We start from the raw sequence: 17,274 nt of genomic DNA, 5'->3' as shown, positions 1-17,274 counted from the left end.
CATACAGTGTTCCAACAACAAATCACTCATTCAAATGATGCCAAGGTGAAGCTGGACCAGCTCCACCAATCAAGATATGAGCCTTCTACAAATCTCTCATCAGCCAGGATCAACTTCTACAAATCTTCAAATTCAGTCTCTTCAAGGTCAAGTCTCCACTTTGCAAGCTTCAAATGACCAACTCACAGCTCTAGTGCATGCTCTCACTACACTGGTGAAGAGTCAACAGGAAGACATTCAAGCCTTGGTGGACTCCCACAAGCACCTATAAATGTAAAATTCAGTTGCTTTGGGAGCCATCATGGGTAAACTTAATATTCCATTGCCTGCACTTCCTGAAGCTGTGAGGCCTGAAATTCCTACTCCCCTTCTCATGCCTGCCAACAAGACTAAAGGGGAGATAGAGGTTAGGCTATCAAGATCAAGACCATCTACTCAAAATATCCAAGGTGCTGAAAAGAGCTTAGTTCAAGAAGTAGATATTGGTATGGAGAGGCTCATTAGGGCTGCTGAAGGACCAAGTCTGAGCAGGGAATTTGATGAATTATTCAAGGCTCTAAGGGCTTCTCTCAACAATAACCTCTTCATCTACAAAAAGGCCTTGGACAGGACAATAAATTCCTTAAGGGTGATCTTGGTGACTAAAGACAAGTTTCAGGAGAAGAGGATAGTGGTCAATATAAATGACTCTGGGATAGATAGGTGTATGCAGGTGTCCCTCAATTATCTTATCTCAATCAGGGCATCAGAGTTGGATATTCTGATAAACAAAGTCAGAGAGGTGATCCATGAAGACACTCTATTGCTAGCTGAACTGAAAAATGCTCAAGTGGTTGCTTTTCCTGAAGCATACCTACAGCCAAGCAAGGGAGTGGCATACATCTGTCCTACCACCAAACACTTCAAACACTTCCAAATCCCTAAATAATGTGTCATGGCCAACAAGAAGCTTATCATGACTCTGGAAACTGAGTTTAAAAGTAAAGAAGAATAAGACTTTTGCAGATGAAGAAATGATTAAGCTATTGAGGAGATATCTAAGGGATGCTGAAGCCAACTTGCCCAAAACTCAAATCAACAAGGATAATTTGGATGATGATGAGTAAAAGAAAGATGATCAAAATCCGTTTGGCTCAAATCCAAGTCAATCCAGTAAGGCAGCTGGAAGCAAGGGTGGAGAGAGGAAGGGGGATGAAAAGAAGGATGGTGAAAGTAAAAGGAGAGGAGAAAGGAGGAGCAAACAAAGACATGATGGCTCAGAACCACAACAAACCCTAGAAATCCAAACAACTCTAGTTTAACCTTTAGCTCAACCTTCAAAGTCAAAAATCTCAAACATCAAACCACCTCAAACCTCTAAGCCCAAATTTTTATACAGACGAACTGCTAACTCTTTTCTAAAAATTCCAATCACCACAAGCCAAATATCTCTTAAGAAAATCTCAACCTTACCTTCTGTAAACCATCACACAAAACTTATTTCAAGTATGTTGGGAGAAAACCTAAGAAAACTAAGCCTACTGAAATAGTTGAAGTTACTGAAAGGGCCATCTGGAATTGTTTCAAGCAGAATGACTTTCTACCCTTAAACTGGTGCAGTTCAGATGAAGACTATTTTCAACAACTGGCTGAGAAAATAGTTAGAGTCTGGGTTGTTACTCTAAAGGAAGTGAGAATCTACTTTCAAGATGGGTCTTTCACTTTTCTAGGCAGCAATTTGATGGACACTCTCTTTCCAACAAAAATCAAGAGAGTGATAAGTTTGCTAAACGATAAGGATACTGCTACTAGAGCATGGAGATAAGTTTTGGCTAAGTGGTTGATTGAAAGGGAAGAAAGAAGAAAAATAAATGAGGCTGAATATGAGCAAAGAAAAAGGAAACATGATGAGGAGATTGTGACAAGGCTATCGCGTGCTAATCAAATAATAATATCTAACAAATCCTTCTAACTATGTAGTAAAGTAAGTCAGAGTCGATCCCACAGAGACAAATGTACCAATCACTAGTAATTTTTGACTCAAATTAACTAGGCAAGTTACACAATAAATATTGAGAGATTGATTAACTAAAATTATACTAAAGCAATTACGTTGTATTTGAATCAAATAACTAAAAACAACCAGAGTTAAGTATCCCCACTAGCATGAATCAATGCAATTATGATTTCCCATCCCAAATCAATCATATACTACTCAAGAGGGAAGACGCGTCCTATAAAATACCAATAACCTCTCTCGAGTATTAATCGCTTCTCTAAAATACAATCAAACCTATTTTCATGGTATCATGCAATTTAGAGACATTAAACACAGCATCCTAACTTCCTAACAATCTGTTCTACCTATTTTCATGGAGAATTTCATGTCCTTATTGGATAAATCACAACCACCTAAATAAAAGTTTCGTTGATAAATAGATATTGGGTTCAAACAATACACATAATCACGTCTAACATGTAATTGTTAATTAAGCACAACTCAATAATCAAGAGCATGTAATATAACTAAATTGGGGGAATTGGGAAAATCATGCATCAATTATAGCTAGGGTTCAACTTAACCCTAGATTTAAAAATCTACTCACACATAAATAGATTAACAAAACACATAATATAATAAAAACACATAATTGATATTGATGAGAATAGAGAAGAAAACCTTCAATCTTTTTACAAGAAGAAAAGTAGTGATCCTCGCCCTGTATATATGTATGTATATGTATATAATAGAAGTCTTTTAATGCTTCTAGGAAAATACAAGTACGTTTCCTAAACTTATTGGATTTCTAAAGGAAAATTCGCAGCTGACTTTTCTTCAATAATTATGGGGCACTCTAGTTGTGATTTAATACTTTTACCTCTGTAGAATGCAAGATAATTCCTCTAGCTTCGCGTGGGCTGTTAAATCGTCCAATTCTGACTTCTGGAACTCAAGATATGGCCCAAACAGTGAATTGCGTGCATGTAGTCCAACAAATCCGAATTTCCTTCTAATAAATCTCCAAATTAAACTTTAATTCTCCAATCTATCCAAGTTTAGGATTTCCTTGCTTCCTATAATAAAACATTAAAATCTAATTAATAAAAATCTAAATCAATGCAAAATATAATAAATATGAGGAATAAAATCATATAAAATATATATAAATATATATCCTATCAAACATCCCCACACTTATCACTTTGCATGTCCTCGGGCAAAGAAGAAATAAAAACTAATATTAACTAACTAACTAACTAAGTAACTCCACTTTCGTAGATGACACGATTGTATTGAGCACATGCAACAAGCCGTTAAACCCCTAAGCAGCCCCAGTAGGACGAGTTTTGTCTCGTGAGGATTTATAGAAGATATACCCACAAAATCAAATATTTTCAATCACCAAGTCTCTAAAGTATGAAACATAACACAATACTCCACACATTGTAAATCTCATTCACATAACATTCTGAAACTGTCTGAAAGTACAAGTACTCTCACTTTAGGCATCATTAACACATAATAATCCAAGTATGCACACAATGTCTTGGTAGACAAAAATATCATGAAATAGACATCAAAGCCGCATTCAGTAAGTAAGCATGCTATAGATATAAATCTCGCATAACTCTCAACTCACACAAGTGTATAGGTGTAAGTGTTTCACTCCAGTTCAATCAATTTACATGTGCTACCATATGCTTGATTGTCCACCAAATCTCCATTACCTTGAATATATGCATACATGAATCAAAAGGTCTTTGTCAAAGGTTGTAATGAGGCTTAGGTAAAGGGGTAAGGAATCAAAGAAATAGGCTAACAAGTGGCTAAACTTGATAAACTAATAGAGCATAATGTTCACTTTTAATTTAAGCACCCAACATGAAAAGCAAATCATGTAAAAGTTATGTACATATAACCATGTACTTCCCCTATTTCACATTGAAATAATCAATGAACACAAATCTTACTTGATCTTCTTTTTTCATTTTTTTTCAAGTTTTTTTTCTCAAGTCAAGTCTTTCTCCAGTAATCAAGGGCAGTGAAAAGTCACCAAGATTGCGCTTAATATCAGCACATGTACATGGATCGTCCTTTTCATATGACATTGCATTTGCTACCCATTGATCTCAAAGGAGGACTTGATACCTTAATTTTTTTTCTAAGATCAAGTTGCTCCATCATATTAATTTCCACAAAATTGTAACTCTTTAACAAAAGAAATCCCCACACTAAATATTCACCAACCATGAAGTTGAATCAATATGCTCTACCAGTAAATCAAGATAAGAAAAAACAAACAGGCTCAAGAATTTTAGATTTGTGATATACGAAAGAATCAAATATAAGCTCAAGGGGTTCACTAAGGATTATTTATCATGGGTAATGTTTAGGTATAATAAGGTTAATCCTAGTGCTTTTATCATATTCATGCATACACATATCATGTAGTCTCAAAACAGCAAATTCTAGAGCAACATGCCTAATGATGAACATCACACGACAAAAAATGAATTGATATATAGTGTACCAATCATAAATTAGGCTCAAATCCTCACAAGGTGAAAGCATACTCGACTCACTAAAATTGACTGAGAAGCATCTCAAGTTTTAAAATTTTCGCAAACACACACGAGGAATTATCATGCATCAAATGATTTGTATGGATATAAAACTCAGAATAATCATGCGAAATAAATCTACGCCATGTGTACTTATCCATACTATCATACTCTTGAGACAAGACAATTATATACATTTTTTTATTTTTTTTAATATTTTTTTGGATTTTTTAAATATTAATAACACATCCCCACACTTAAATGGTTCATTGTCCTCAATGAATAAAATATATAATATAATATTTAACGAATACAATCCTAAAAAAATACAAAAAGAATAAAAAAAATATATACAAAGAAAAGTTTAGAAATACTCCCCTAGTGCATAAGTACGAAGTGGTGGCCCAAAAATAATGGAGAAGGATAAGCTTCCCATGCTTTAGCTTGCTTCAGGCCCACCATAAGGATATATAAAATTGAGTCCATTAATAATAATGAATGAGAGGCAGCCCAAGTGATTGGAGGTGTCTCATAGAAATTTTCCCCTCCTCAAGTGTGAGTTCAGGGGTTCAAATCTATCCTTCAACATTTCTTAAAATTTTTATAACAGCAGCCAAGAGATCATCTCACGTGGAAATGTTGACTGTGCGCCTGACTAGGTACTGATGCTGACATGGAATATAGATGGTAGCTGATTTGGCAATGACAAGGCTGCTGGCGAGGCGATGACGTGGACGCTGGCGAGGCTGTGGCATGGCATGGCATGTTGTGGACGTTGATGAGGCGCTGACTTGGATGATGACTATGTGATGAAGTGTACGCTGACGAGGCTGTGACCAAGCTGTTGACTAGGCGGACCGCGTGGAAACAGCTAACCATGTGGCAGGTGACAGTGATGGGCTTGTGGAGATGGGCCTGTTACCGGGCCTTGAATGAAATAAGTAGGTCTGTTATGTATGTATAATAACAGAAGAAACCACAGGACACATAGTCCGGTGCACTCCCAGCTTAACAAAGAGAAGTTTGACGGGAGTTGTGCGAATTAAGTTGGCTAAACAGTGAGGATGCACACCGCGAGTTGTAAACCCGCACCAAGGATATCGATAAAATCTTGCAACTCAGCCAAAATTAATATGTACATCACTCCTATTCTAAAACACTTCACATAAAATTTATCAAGGCACCGGGAGTTAAAATAATTACAAAAATAAACTAATCTCCTAAAAATATAAAAATATTTAATAACAATAATAGTACAATAATAATAATAATAATAATAATAATAATAATAATAATAATAAATTACATTACCAACACATTGGGTTGCTTTCCAAGAAACGTTTTTTTAAGGTCTTTAACTCGACCTCCTTATCAATCATTCCGAAGAAGGGGTAGAAAGCGGAATATCCACTTTCTCTTCGATCGGCTCAACAGCTCTGTAATGTTTAACTCTTTGTCCATTCACCTTAAATGATCCTCCGTGTGTATCCAACAATTCAACAGAGCCATACGGATACATTTTAATAACCTTAAACAGACCAAACCACCTAGAACAAAGCTTTCCTGAAAAAAGTTTCAACCTTGAATTAAAAAGAAGAACTAAATCTCCTTCTTTGAATTCTCTTCGTAATAGCCCTTTGTCATGCCATCCTTTTGTTTTCTCCTTGTACAGCTTGGAACTATTATAAGCTTCAAACGAAGCTCATCTAGCTCGTTAAGTTGGAAAAGTCTTTTCTTGCCTGCTGCTGATAAATCAAAATTGAGACTTTTGATAGCCCAAAATGCTCGGTGTTCCAATTTAACTGGTAAATGACATGTTTTTCCATAGACTAATCTATACGGAGTTGTGCCAATAGGTGTTTTAAATACAGTTCTATACGCCCAAAGTGCATCATCAAGCTTCATAGACCAATCTTTCCTTGATTTTGCAACCGTCTTCTCCAAGATAGTCTTGATTTCGCGGTTAGAGACCTCCACTTAACCACTTGTTTGGGGATGATAAGAAAGCCCCACCTTATGATGAACTCCATATTTCTTTAACATAGATTCAAACCGATTCTCCAAGAAGTGTTATCCTCCATCACTAATTAAAATTCTCGGCACTCCAAATCTGGGGAAAATTATCTTCTTAAAGAAAATTATCTTCTTAAAGAACTTGCTTACAACACAATCATCGTTAGTGGGAGTTGCAATGGCTTCAACCCACTTCGAAACATAGTCAATATCGACAAAAATGTATTTGTTCTGAAAAGATGAAGGGAATGGTCCCATAAAATCAACTCCCCAAACATCAAAAGTCTCTACTTCAAGTATGCTATTAAGAGGCATCTCGCTTCTTCTTGAGATATTTTCAGTTTTTTGACAACGATCACAAGATTGAACGTATTGGTGGACATCTTTAAAGAGAGTTGGCCAATAAAAACCGCACTGAAGAATCTTGGCAGCAGTTTTAGTAGTACTTGCATGACCACCACATGGTAAATCGTGACAATGTGAGATTATTGAGGCAAGCTCATTTTCTGGAACACATCTTCTAATGATTCCATCAACACAAGATTTATAGAGAAAAGGATCATCCCAAAAGTGTTTCCTCACATCATAGAAAAACTTCTTCCTTTACTGCGATGAATAACCATGAGGAATAGTACCACTAGCTAGATAGTTAGCGATATCAGCAAACCAAGGAACCTCAATACTTATAAGAGAAAATAGATGATTATCTGGAAATGAGTCATTAATTGAAATATTTTTACTATCATCACCACCAAGAACAAGGCGTGAAAGATGATCCGCAACCACATTCTCAGCTCCTTTTTTGTCCTTAATCTCCAAATCAAATTCTTGAAGAAGTAGAATCCAACATATCAAACGAGGTTTAGCATCTTTCTTGCTCAACAAATATTTCAATGCTGCATGGTCTGTGTGAACAATAACTTTAGAACCAATGAGATAGGATCAAAACTTTTTCATAGCATACACCACTGCCAATAATTCATTCTCAGTTGTTGCATAGTTGATCTGAGCTCCATCTAAGGTCTTGCTTGTATAATATATGGCATGAAGCTTGTCATCTTTTCTTTGACCTAAGACTGCACCAATAGCTTGATCACTAGCATCACGCATGATCTCAAATGGCAAATTCCAATCTGGTGGTTGCATGATTGGAGTAGAGATAAGAGCTTTTTTTTAACCTGTTATTAGGAATATGTTGTGAACTTGATGATATATTATACAAAACACCTTAGTAGAGTTAACTTAGTGAATTTGGTAGCACTCGATGGATGATCAAATATAGTCCCGACGGATGATTCAATATAGTCCCGACGGGTGATGATTTGACATCCAACGAGTGAGTAGCTTATGTAATAATAAGTATTGTAGCATATTTCTGCAAACAACTTTGTGTAGATTCTGTAGGAGATTATGAGTCATGTTGACTACTAGTAGATATGCAGAATAGATTGATTAATTGTATATATGAGATGTCTTGTAATTCTGCATAAGTGAAATAGAGTCAAGTGTCTAATAGCTACCCGACGGATGATCAACAAAGCTACCCGACGGATGATCAACAAAGCTACCCGACGGATAACAAGCATGTACACGACGAATGATAAATTCAAATATCTGTTGATAGTGACAACACAGTCACATGCGTTGGGTGTTTGCAAAAGGAATGTGGCAGCCTGTTTAGCAAGAAATTGAGAACAAAGAAGCATTACCATTTCCATGCAAGTTATGAAGATTTTCAAAGATGTTGGAATAGAGTAATGAAGCAGCATGGAGTTAGACTTGATAGGTTTTGTTTTATTATCATGTCTTATTACCATGTAAACTTGGTGATATAAAAACCAAGCGTAGCTAGTAGAACAAACAACTAAGCAAACACATTTTAGGAGAGAAATAGAAAAAGCTGTATATGTCAAGAATTTCTCTGTAGTTTGTTTGTTCAACTTGTAAAGCAGCTGTGAGCCAATTTAAGCTTCACAGAGTTCTCAAATCAATATATATATATAGTGGATACATTCAAATCCACCAGAAATTTTTAAATACTTGTGTTTTTATTACTTTGTGTTTGATTTATTTAATCCTTACATTCCGCACTTTGCAAATCAAAACACACACACACACATATATATATATATATATATATATATTTGTCGAGTTAAGAACTGTTTTTAAATCTTGAAAAAGAAGCCATAATTATATTCAACCCCCCCTTCTGTAATTCTTGTTGCATTGCTAGGGAATAACAATTGCTATCAGAGCAAGCTCTTGAAGTACAAAAAGTGTAAAGATCGCAACAAACAGCAAGATGAACAAGAAGGATGTTGGAGTGAAGATTCCATTTGTGGACAAAGACAATTATCACCACTGGAAGGTGAAAATGCATCTACATCTTCTTTCTCAAGATGAGGCCTATGTGGATTGCATAGAGAGAGGAACTCAAGATGAGAGGATGGAGAAAGGAAGGAAAAAAGGAGGGTCCATAGCACTGGTTGCTGAGTTAGAAAAGGAGAAAGAGATGAAGGTAGAAGCTGTTGAGTCTACGTCAAAGGTCTGTGAGAACAAGGGTAAAGGGCTGGTAGCTGAAAATGAAGATCATTTGAACCAAGATGACATGGATGATATTGATGAGCATTTAGCATTCCTTTCCAGAAGATTTGCCAAGCTCGAGTTCAAAAAGAACTTTGGAGCAACCAAGCCAAGTAGAAACATGGTGGACAAATCCAACTTCAAATGTTTCAAATGTGGCCTGGCAGCGCATTTTGCCAGTGAGTGTAGAAAGTCAGATTCCAGCAAAAAGAAGTTTGAGCCTGTTGATTACAAACAAAAATATTTTGAGTTGCTCAAGCAAAAGGAAAGGGCTTTCATTATACAGGAAAATGACTGGGCAGCTGATGGATTGGATGAAGATGAAGATGTAAGCTATGTCAATCTAGCCCTGATGGCCAAATCTGATGAAACAGAAACAAGTTTCAAGTAATCAGGTAATCACTACTACCTAGCACATTTATCTAAAGTTGAGTGTAGTGATGCAATCAATGACATGTCTACAGAATTATATCACTTGCGTGTTACACTTAACTCCCTCACTAAGGAAAATGCTAAAATTAAAGAAAACAGTTTATTGAATTTGAAAAATTGAGAATTGAGTGTAAGATTGCTAAGGATGAATTAACTGAGTCCTTGAAGAAAGAAGAGATTTTAAAGAAGCAGCTTGAATGAGAATAGGAGGTGATTAAAATATGAAAATCATCCAGAGATGTCCATGCTCAAATCACTAAAGTTCAAGGTATTGAGTCCTTTTGTGATGCATCCTGGAAAAAGAGTAAGGAGAGACTGGAATCCAACTTGGTTGAAGGATTGTTGACAGATGTGGACTCAACGGATGATGAGAATCATCCGTCGGATAACCAAAAGGATTATCTGTCAAGTGACAAAGAGCCACATCCGTCGGCTGTGAGTAAACCTGTGAGCAAAGCTAAGCTTGCCAAGCTGAATGAAAAATATGGATCAGTTTCCAAAAACTCTGTTTCAGGAGAATCAAGTCAAGTGAATAAGGAGAAAAAAAGTTAATGTTGGTCATCTATCCATCAAGCAATTGAATGACAAATTAGAAAAGATTGAGGTTAAAACAGAAACTAAAAAGAAAAATAATAGAAATGGGAAAGTAGGAATTAACAAGCATAACAACTATACACCTGATAAATATGCACCAAGAAAAATCTGTGTTAAGTGTGGTAATGTTAATCACCTGTCTGTTAATTGCAAACTTGCCATGCATACTCCTATGTCTGTGCCTCCCACTTTTCCCAACATGACTTCTATGCCTACCATGCCTATGAATGCTATGTCTACTTAGAATATGAATGCACAATTTGCTAATATGCCATTTACACCTAATCCTTATTATGTTGCATTTAGTATGCCTCAAATGCCATTTAGCATGCCTTAATGGAATAACATGTTTGCAAACAGCATGCCTTTTCCTGCTAATCAAAATATGCATGTTAATTCTGTTTTAATGACTGGTTTTAAAGGTCCAACTCAAATGACTAAGGATGAATCAGAAATTCCCAAGTCAAATGAGATCAAACCTAAGAAACCAAAGAAGAAAAGCTAACAAGGCAGGACCCAAGAAAACTTGGGTACCAAAATCAACTTGATTTAATTTTGATGTGTGCAGGGAAACAGAAAGAATCTTTGGTACCTGGATAATGGTTGTTCAAGGCACATGACTGGAGATTCTATCCTGCTCACAGAGTTCAAGGAAAGAGCTGGCTCAAGTATTACTTTTGGAGATGACATCAAGGGTTATACTGTGGGATATTGTAACGACCGAGGAATTACGCTGATATTATATTATAATAATGATAAATTATGTGTATTATGATGTGATTAAATGTGTAAGTTGTTAAACCCTAACTGCTATGTGTTATGTGTTGGCTGTTTTGATCCAAACGTGTTTTGGATATTTATTGAACGTTTTATCGTCAGTTATATATATTATATCAAAACTGTACAGCTCAAAACTATGTTTTAAAAGCCCGTATTTCAAACAAAATTATTGGCCCTATTTTGCCAAAAATGCCCTATACCATATCGCTATTCTGAACCCCTAGACGTTTTACCAATTGACCTTTTTCGCGAAAAACGACTTTTCCGGATCCCTTCGGGTACCAGAAACCCCACAAAAATTATATTTTTATTTTTATATGATCATGAAATTATCATATATCATTTTTCTTTGTATTTTTGTATTTTTCACAATTTTTGGGAATTTTTAGTATTTATTTTGTATTTATTGGATATTTAAAAATTCAATAATAATACCCAAAAATTATAAAAATTGGGGCCAAATATTTTTAATAGGAGTGTAATTAGACCCTTAATTTTACTTAGGGGTATTATCTTCATAAATATAAATACCTGAATTATTATTAATTAAATCAGTTAATTACAATTAAAAATCAGGAAAAAATAAAAAGAAAAAGAAAAGGAATTAGGGTTAGGGTTTGGTGAAGAACAGGGCAACAGAATCAAAGCTGATTTTCATCGTGATTCCGGAGTCCAAATCGTTAGTGTAAGTACTCGTTTTGAAGCTTATGATCTGTAGTTTTCGATTATGTAAGTGTTTTTGATGTTTGATTGATCGAACTGAAAGTTTATATTTTCGGGTTTTTAATCGCGAACTCGGGTTTGATTTTCTGGTTGTTGTTTGATGTTTTGATGATTACGAGCGTGTAGATCGTCGTTTTGTGAGTCGATTGGCACCGGTTTCGTCGAGGTTGGTGTACGTTTTGAGCTGGCCGGAGTTCCGCCGCCGCCGCCGCGTTTCTCAGGTTTCCGGCTGTTGTAGTCGACGAGGACGAAGGAGGAACAGAAGGGGAGCGTCATTGTGTTGCTGTGCGTCGAAAACGCAGAAGGAACGAATGGAATCGAACGTTTTCGTCTCGCCGGAAAATCTCCGCCGGCGTCGGATTCTGGGCAGTGGCCGGTGTTCTTCGTGACCCGATCGGGTCGAAGACGACCCGGTTGCAACCCGGTTTCGACCCGGTTTCGATCCAAAAACCCCCAATCTGTTTTTCTGATTTCTGTTTTTAAATTTTTATTATTTAATTCTATTTTATAAAAACAGAAATTAGATTTATTAATTCTAAAAATCAATTAAAAATTAATTTTGAATTCTGAAAATAGTATTATTAATTTCTAAATTATTTTATTAAATTATAAATTCAAATTTATTTATTTATTTAATTATTTAATTATTTATCTAATTATTTATTAATTATTTAATTAATTAATAATTGGATAATTAATTAGTAATTAGGTAATTAATTAATAAATAAGGATTAGAAATAATTAAGAAATGTGATTAATAATCTAATAATTAGTTAATAGTGCAAATAATGATTCGATAATTAGAATTATTATTCGAGCGCTAGTTATTCGATTAATATTGTAATAATTATTCGTATCGTATAATTAGATATTAGTAACTAATTGATTAGCGAATCGTATAAGTCTCGGTAGTAATTTAATATTCGATAATTATGCGGGAATTGCGAGTAATTCGTAGTTATACAAGTAATTAATCGTTAAGTGATCTATAATTTGAATAATTCGTAGTTATTCGATAAATAGCGTATCGGTTAATTAAGTTGATTGATTATTTGTAAATAATCGATCTAATCGAATACATATCGATAAGTTATAAATATTATAATAAATTGTGATTAATCCTAATAATTAGGGATTTATTATTTTAAATTATTAAATAAGTATTTATTAATTATTTATTAGTTATTTATTTATTAAATATTTAAAAAGTGATTAATTATTTTGATAATTAATCACATGATTTTCAATAAATCATAACTTCTTCATTTTAACTCCAAAAATTATAAAAAAATTATTTTTGACTTTGATTTTTCTTAAATAATTATTTAAAAATTATTTTAGGATTTAAAAGGTTGTAATAATTATTTATATTGAATAATAAATTGAATCATCGGTGTTTAATTCATAACAATTCAACCGTTAGTCCGATATAAGTGAAACGAAGACCCCTAGACTTAGAAAAATGAGACGGATCCAATAAAAATAGTTGTAAGTTATAATTTCTTCTGAAAAAGAGTGGTTTGGTGATAACTGATAGTTCGTAAGTCCTAATAGGGGTATAATTGAGCCGAATAAATCCCGAAAAAAATTATAATAAAATCAGATAAGACTAGTAATGCAGGTATAAGCCTAGAATTGATACTAAAAATAATTATAAATCTAGAAATTAATTATGTGTTTTACGTGCTACGTGCTTTATGTGATTATGTGAATAGATGTGCTGTATAAATGTATGTATATATATGCGAGTCAGATAGAAACGTATGGGTAGACTGATAAGGTTGCGTGATATCAATTCAAGATACACGTATATAGTAAGTTATCTAAACACCTATCTTTCCATGATTTGTTCAGTGTTAGCAAGGCAGAGCAAGCTAGGGTCAGAAGGCAGTGAGTTAAACCAGGTTAAGTACGCGCAAGGCAAGTTTTTCCCCTATTCTAAATTCAGAATAGTGATTTATATTTCTTTTCTATCGTATCAATTCTCTTTGATAATCATTGTTCATATACACTGTTACCCATTTATTATTGCTTGTTCCAGTTTCATTTCAATTCTTGATTTACCCAATTTATTGAATTCCCTGTTCATATTTCAATTCCTTTACCCTACATATACTCTGGTATATCCTGGTGTTGGGATATATCAATAGCATACCGATTGTTCCAGATGCTCAGCCTTGGACTGGATGGTTACTATAAAGGCTGGGGTTTTCCCAGACCATTAATTAATAGGCCATAGTTGCCTGAGTACTCCTTATGTTGGTTGGGTCTATGCAGTTGGGTATAGATCTGCACTATATTCTGACTGATCAGCATATTATAGTGCATATGTTGGTTCTTGTTTCCAGTCTTGTTCATTTGGCACTCGCCATCATTGGCAAATTACTATTCGATACAGATAAAGATGGTTGTTACAACCAGCAGCTTATTGTTTCTCTCATTTCTCTTTCTCTATACCATATAATATTTTTGCAGGCTTGTTGAGCAATTTTGGCTCATCCCTTTTTATTGTTACTCCTATTGTTTTACAGTTAAGGTAGAGAATGAAACCCATCAGGACCCGCATAATCAAGAAGCGAGTCAAGCAGCGGGACCCTCTTATACCAAGAGTGTTCCTTCCTATTCCCGAAGAGAGCTTTGAATTGCCAGATCAGGTGTAGCAGGATAAGTAGTAATGTTGGGTTGAATAAAAGTCTTGTGTAGTTTGAATAAAAGTTGTGTAGTGAAACTGTAGATAGAATAAAGTTTTGTATCAAAGATAGTTCTTGAGACAGGTTTTATTTAGTTGGGTTTGTAATAAAGTGTAGTGCGTGATTCTTATTTTCAAACTCAGACCTTAAAAGATCCTGAGTAGTGATAGTTCGGGGTAATTATTATATTTATATTCCGCTTGTGCAGGTATAGTTGGTAATTGTTGTTAATAATGCCCCAAATCTATACCCCGGATTTGGAGGGTGTTATAGATATGGCTTGATTTCAAAAGACAATGTCATCATTGAAGAGGTTGCCCTAGTGGATGGTCTCAAACACAATTTGTTGAGTATCAGCCAGCTTTGTGATAAGGGCAATTCAGGATCCTTAATTCAGAAGCTTGTGTTGTGATAAACAAAAGAAGCAACAAAATGGTTCTCACTGGTGTGAGAAAAGAAAATGTGTATCTAGCTGACTTTAACTCATCTAATGTAGAATCTGTCACTTGTCTTCTCAGTAAAGCAAGTCAAGATGAAAGTTGGCTATGGCACAAGAAGTTGTCCCATCTAAATTTCAAGACCATGAATGAGCTTGTCAAGAAAGAACTGGTTAGAGGCATTCCTCAAGTGGAATTTTCTAAGGATGGATTGTGTAATTCCTGCCAAAAAGGAAAGCAGATCAAAACATCATTCAGAAAGAAGCTTGATTCAATAATTGAAGAACCTTTGCAATTGCTACACATGGATTTATTTGGACCAGTCAATGTGTTGTCCATCTCAAGGAAAAGATTTTGCCTAGTAATTGTGGATGATTTCTCAAAGTTTTCTTGGACATATTTCCTAAAGTCTAAAGATGAGGCTAGTTAAATCATCATCAATCATATAAGGCAAGTCAACAATCATCCTGATTTTAAAGTAAGGAGAATCAGGAGTGACAATGGAACTGAGTTCAAGAATTATGTGATGAGATCATTTTGTGAAGAGAATGGGATAATGCATGAGTTTTCCACAGCAAGAACTCCACAACAAAAATGGAGTAGTGGAAAGAAAGAACATATCTCTTATTGAAGCTGCAAGGACAATGCTTGAAGAATCAAACTTACCAACAAATTTTTGGGCTAAAGTTGTGAATACTGCCTGCTACACTCAGAATATTTCTTTGATTAATCAAGCAAAGTTTATGATACCCTACCAATTGTTCAAGAACAAGAAACCAACTCTAAATTTTCTTCATGTCTTTGGCTGCAAATGTTTTATCTTGAGGAATCAAACTGATCAACATGGGAAGTTTGATGCTAAAGCAGATGAAGGAATTTTTGTTGGATATGCTGTGGGAAAGGCATATAGGGTCTATAATCTAAGAACCAACATTGTTATGGAATCAATACATGTTGTGTTTGATGATAAAAAGATTGAAGGACTACAAGATGGAGATTTCCATGAAAGCCTCAAGTTTGATAATGTGGAGATGGTTAGTGATGACAGTGATGATGAAAGTGATTAAGAAATAGTGAATAAAGATAATGCAGAAAAATCTACAACTAATGAAGCACATGATTCAACTTCATCCGTCGGGAGACAATGTGCCCTATCCGTCGTGAGACAATCAGCTTCATCCGTTGGGACAGATAATGCATCATCCGTCGGGTCATTAAGAGAAGCTGAAAATCAGAATAGGTCACTTACAGAAAGTTTCCCTTTCTCAAATCAAAGATTCACAAACTCAGGGGGAGTTTCTAATAATCAAAACTCAGTCACACATCAAGACAACCATGAGGCCTCTTCATCTAGAGCTAATCTACCTCAACAAAGAAAATGGACTAAGGATCACCCCTTTGAGCTCATCATTGGTGATGCATCTTCTAGAGCTCAAACAAGGAGAGCAACTCAAGAAGAATGTCTATATAGTAGCTTTCGATCTAAGGAAGAAACAAAGAAGGTAGAAGAGGCTTTGTTGGATCCTGATTGGATTTTAGCTATGCAGGAGGAGCTAAACCAATTTGAAAGGAATAAAGTATGGATACTGGTACCCAAGCCTAAAGGAAAGAATCCAATTGACACCAAATGGGTATTCAGAAACAAGATGGATGAAAATGGAATAGTAGTCAGGAACAAAACTAGATTGGTTGCTAAGGGCTATTGTCAACAAGAATTAAAAGATTTTGATGAAACTTTTGCTCCTGTTGCAAGACTTGAAGCCATCAGAATTTTCTTAGCCTATGCAGCTCATGCCAATTTTAAAGTCTATCAAATGGATGTCAAAAGTTCATTTCTAAATGGAGATTTGGAAGAGGAAATCTATGTAAGTCAGCCTCCTAGTTTTGAAGATCCAAGTTTTCCAAATCATGTGTACTATCTTTTGAAAGCACTTTATGGACTGAAGCAAGCACATAGAGCCTCGTATGACACTTTATCAAAGTTTCTTTTGGAAAATCACTTCACAGTAGGTACTGTTGATAAAACTTTATTTTTTAGAAATGTTAATGGCTCTAGTATACTTGTTCAAATTTATGTAGATGATATTATATTTGGCTCTACAGATGAAAAAGTTTACAAAAAGTTTGCCAAATTGATGCAAAGTAAGTATGAAATGAGCATAATGGGAGAACTAAATTACTTTCTCTGTTAGTAAGTTAAGCAAGTTAGTGAATTAGTCAAACTAAATACATTCATGATCTTTTAAAGAAGTTTGATCTAATGGATTGCACATCTGCAAAAACTCCCATGGTCACTGCAACTAAGCTTGAATTAAACACTACTGAAAAGTCTGTGGATATTTCAAGCTATAGGGGCATGGTTGGCTCACTTCTGTACCTAACAGCTAGTAGGCCAGATATAATGTTTGCTACTTGTATTTGTGATTGATTTCAGGGTGATCCTAGAGAATCTCACCTAGTAGCTATTAAGAGAATTTTCA

The 17,274-nt window shown here is 35.0% G+C and overlaps 1 protein-coding gene across 1 annotated transcript in view; it reads right to left on the bottom strand.

Moving 5' to 3' along the window:
• Nucleotides 1-5,917: 5,917 nt before the first annotated feature.
• Nucleotides 5,918-17,274, bottom strand: part of LOC141713961 (uncharacterized) — a 31,979-nt gene continuing 20,622 nt past the window's right edge. The window contains exons 3-5 of the mRNA XM_074517516.1: nucleotides 7,163-7,460; nucleotides 6,706-7,075; nucleotides 5,918-6,070 (exon numbers count right to left, since the gene is read on the bottom strand). Coding sequence (XP_074373617.1) covers nucleotides 5,918-6,070; nucleotides 6,706-7,075; nucleotides 7,163-7,460 — 821 coding nt within the window. The remainder of the gene's footprint in view (nucleotides 6,071-6,705; nucleotides 7,076-7,162; nucleotides 7,461-17,274) is intronic.

The sequence above is a fragment of the Apium graveolens genome, chromosome 3 (genome assembly GCF_009905375.1).
Source record: "Apium graveolens cultivar Ventura chromosome 3, ASM990537v1, whole genome shotgun sequence".
Taxonomy (NCBI): domain Eukaryota; kingdom Viridiplantae; phylum Streptophyta; class Magnoliopsida; order Apiales; family Apiaceae; genus Apium; species Apium graveolens.
This window is presented reverse-complemented; position numbering and strand designations above follow the sequence as displayed.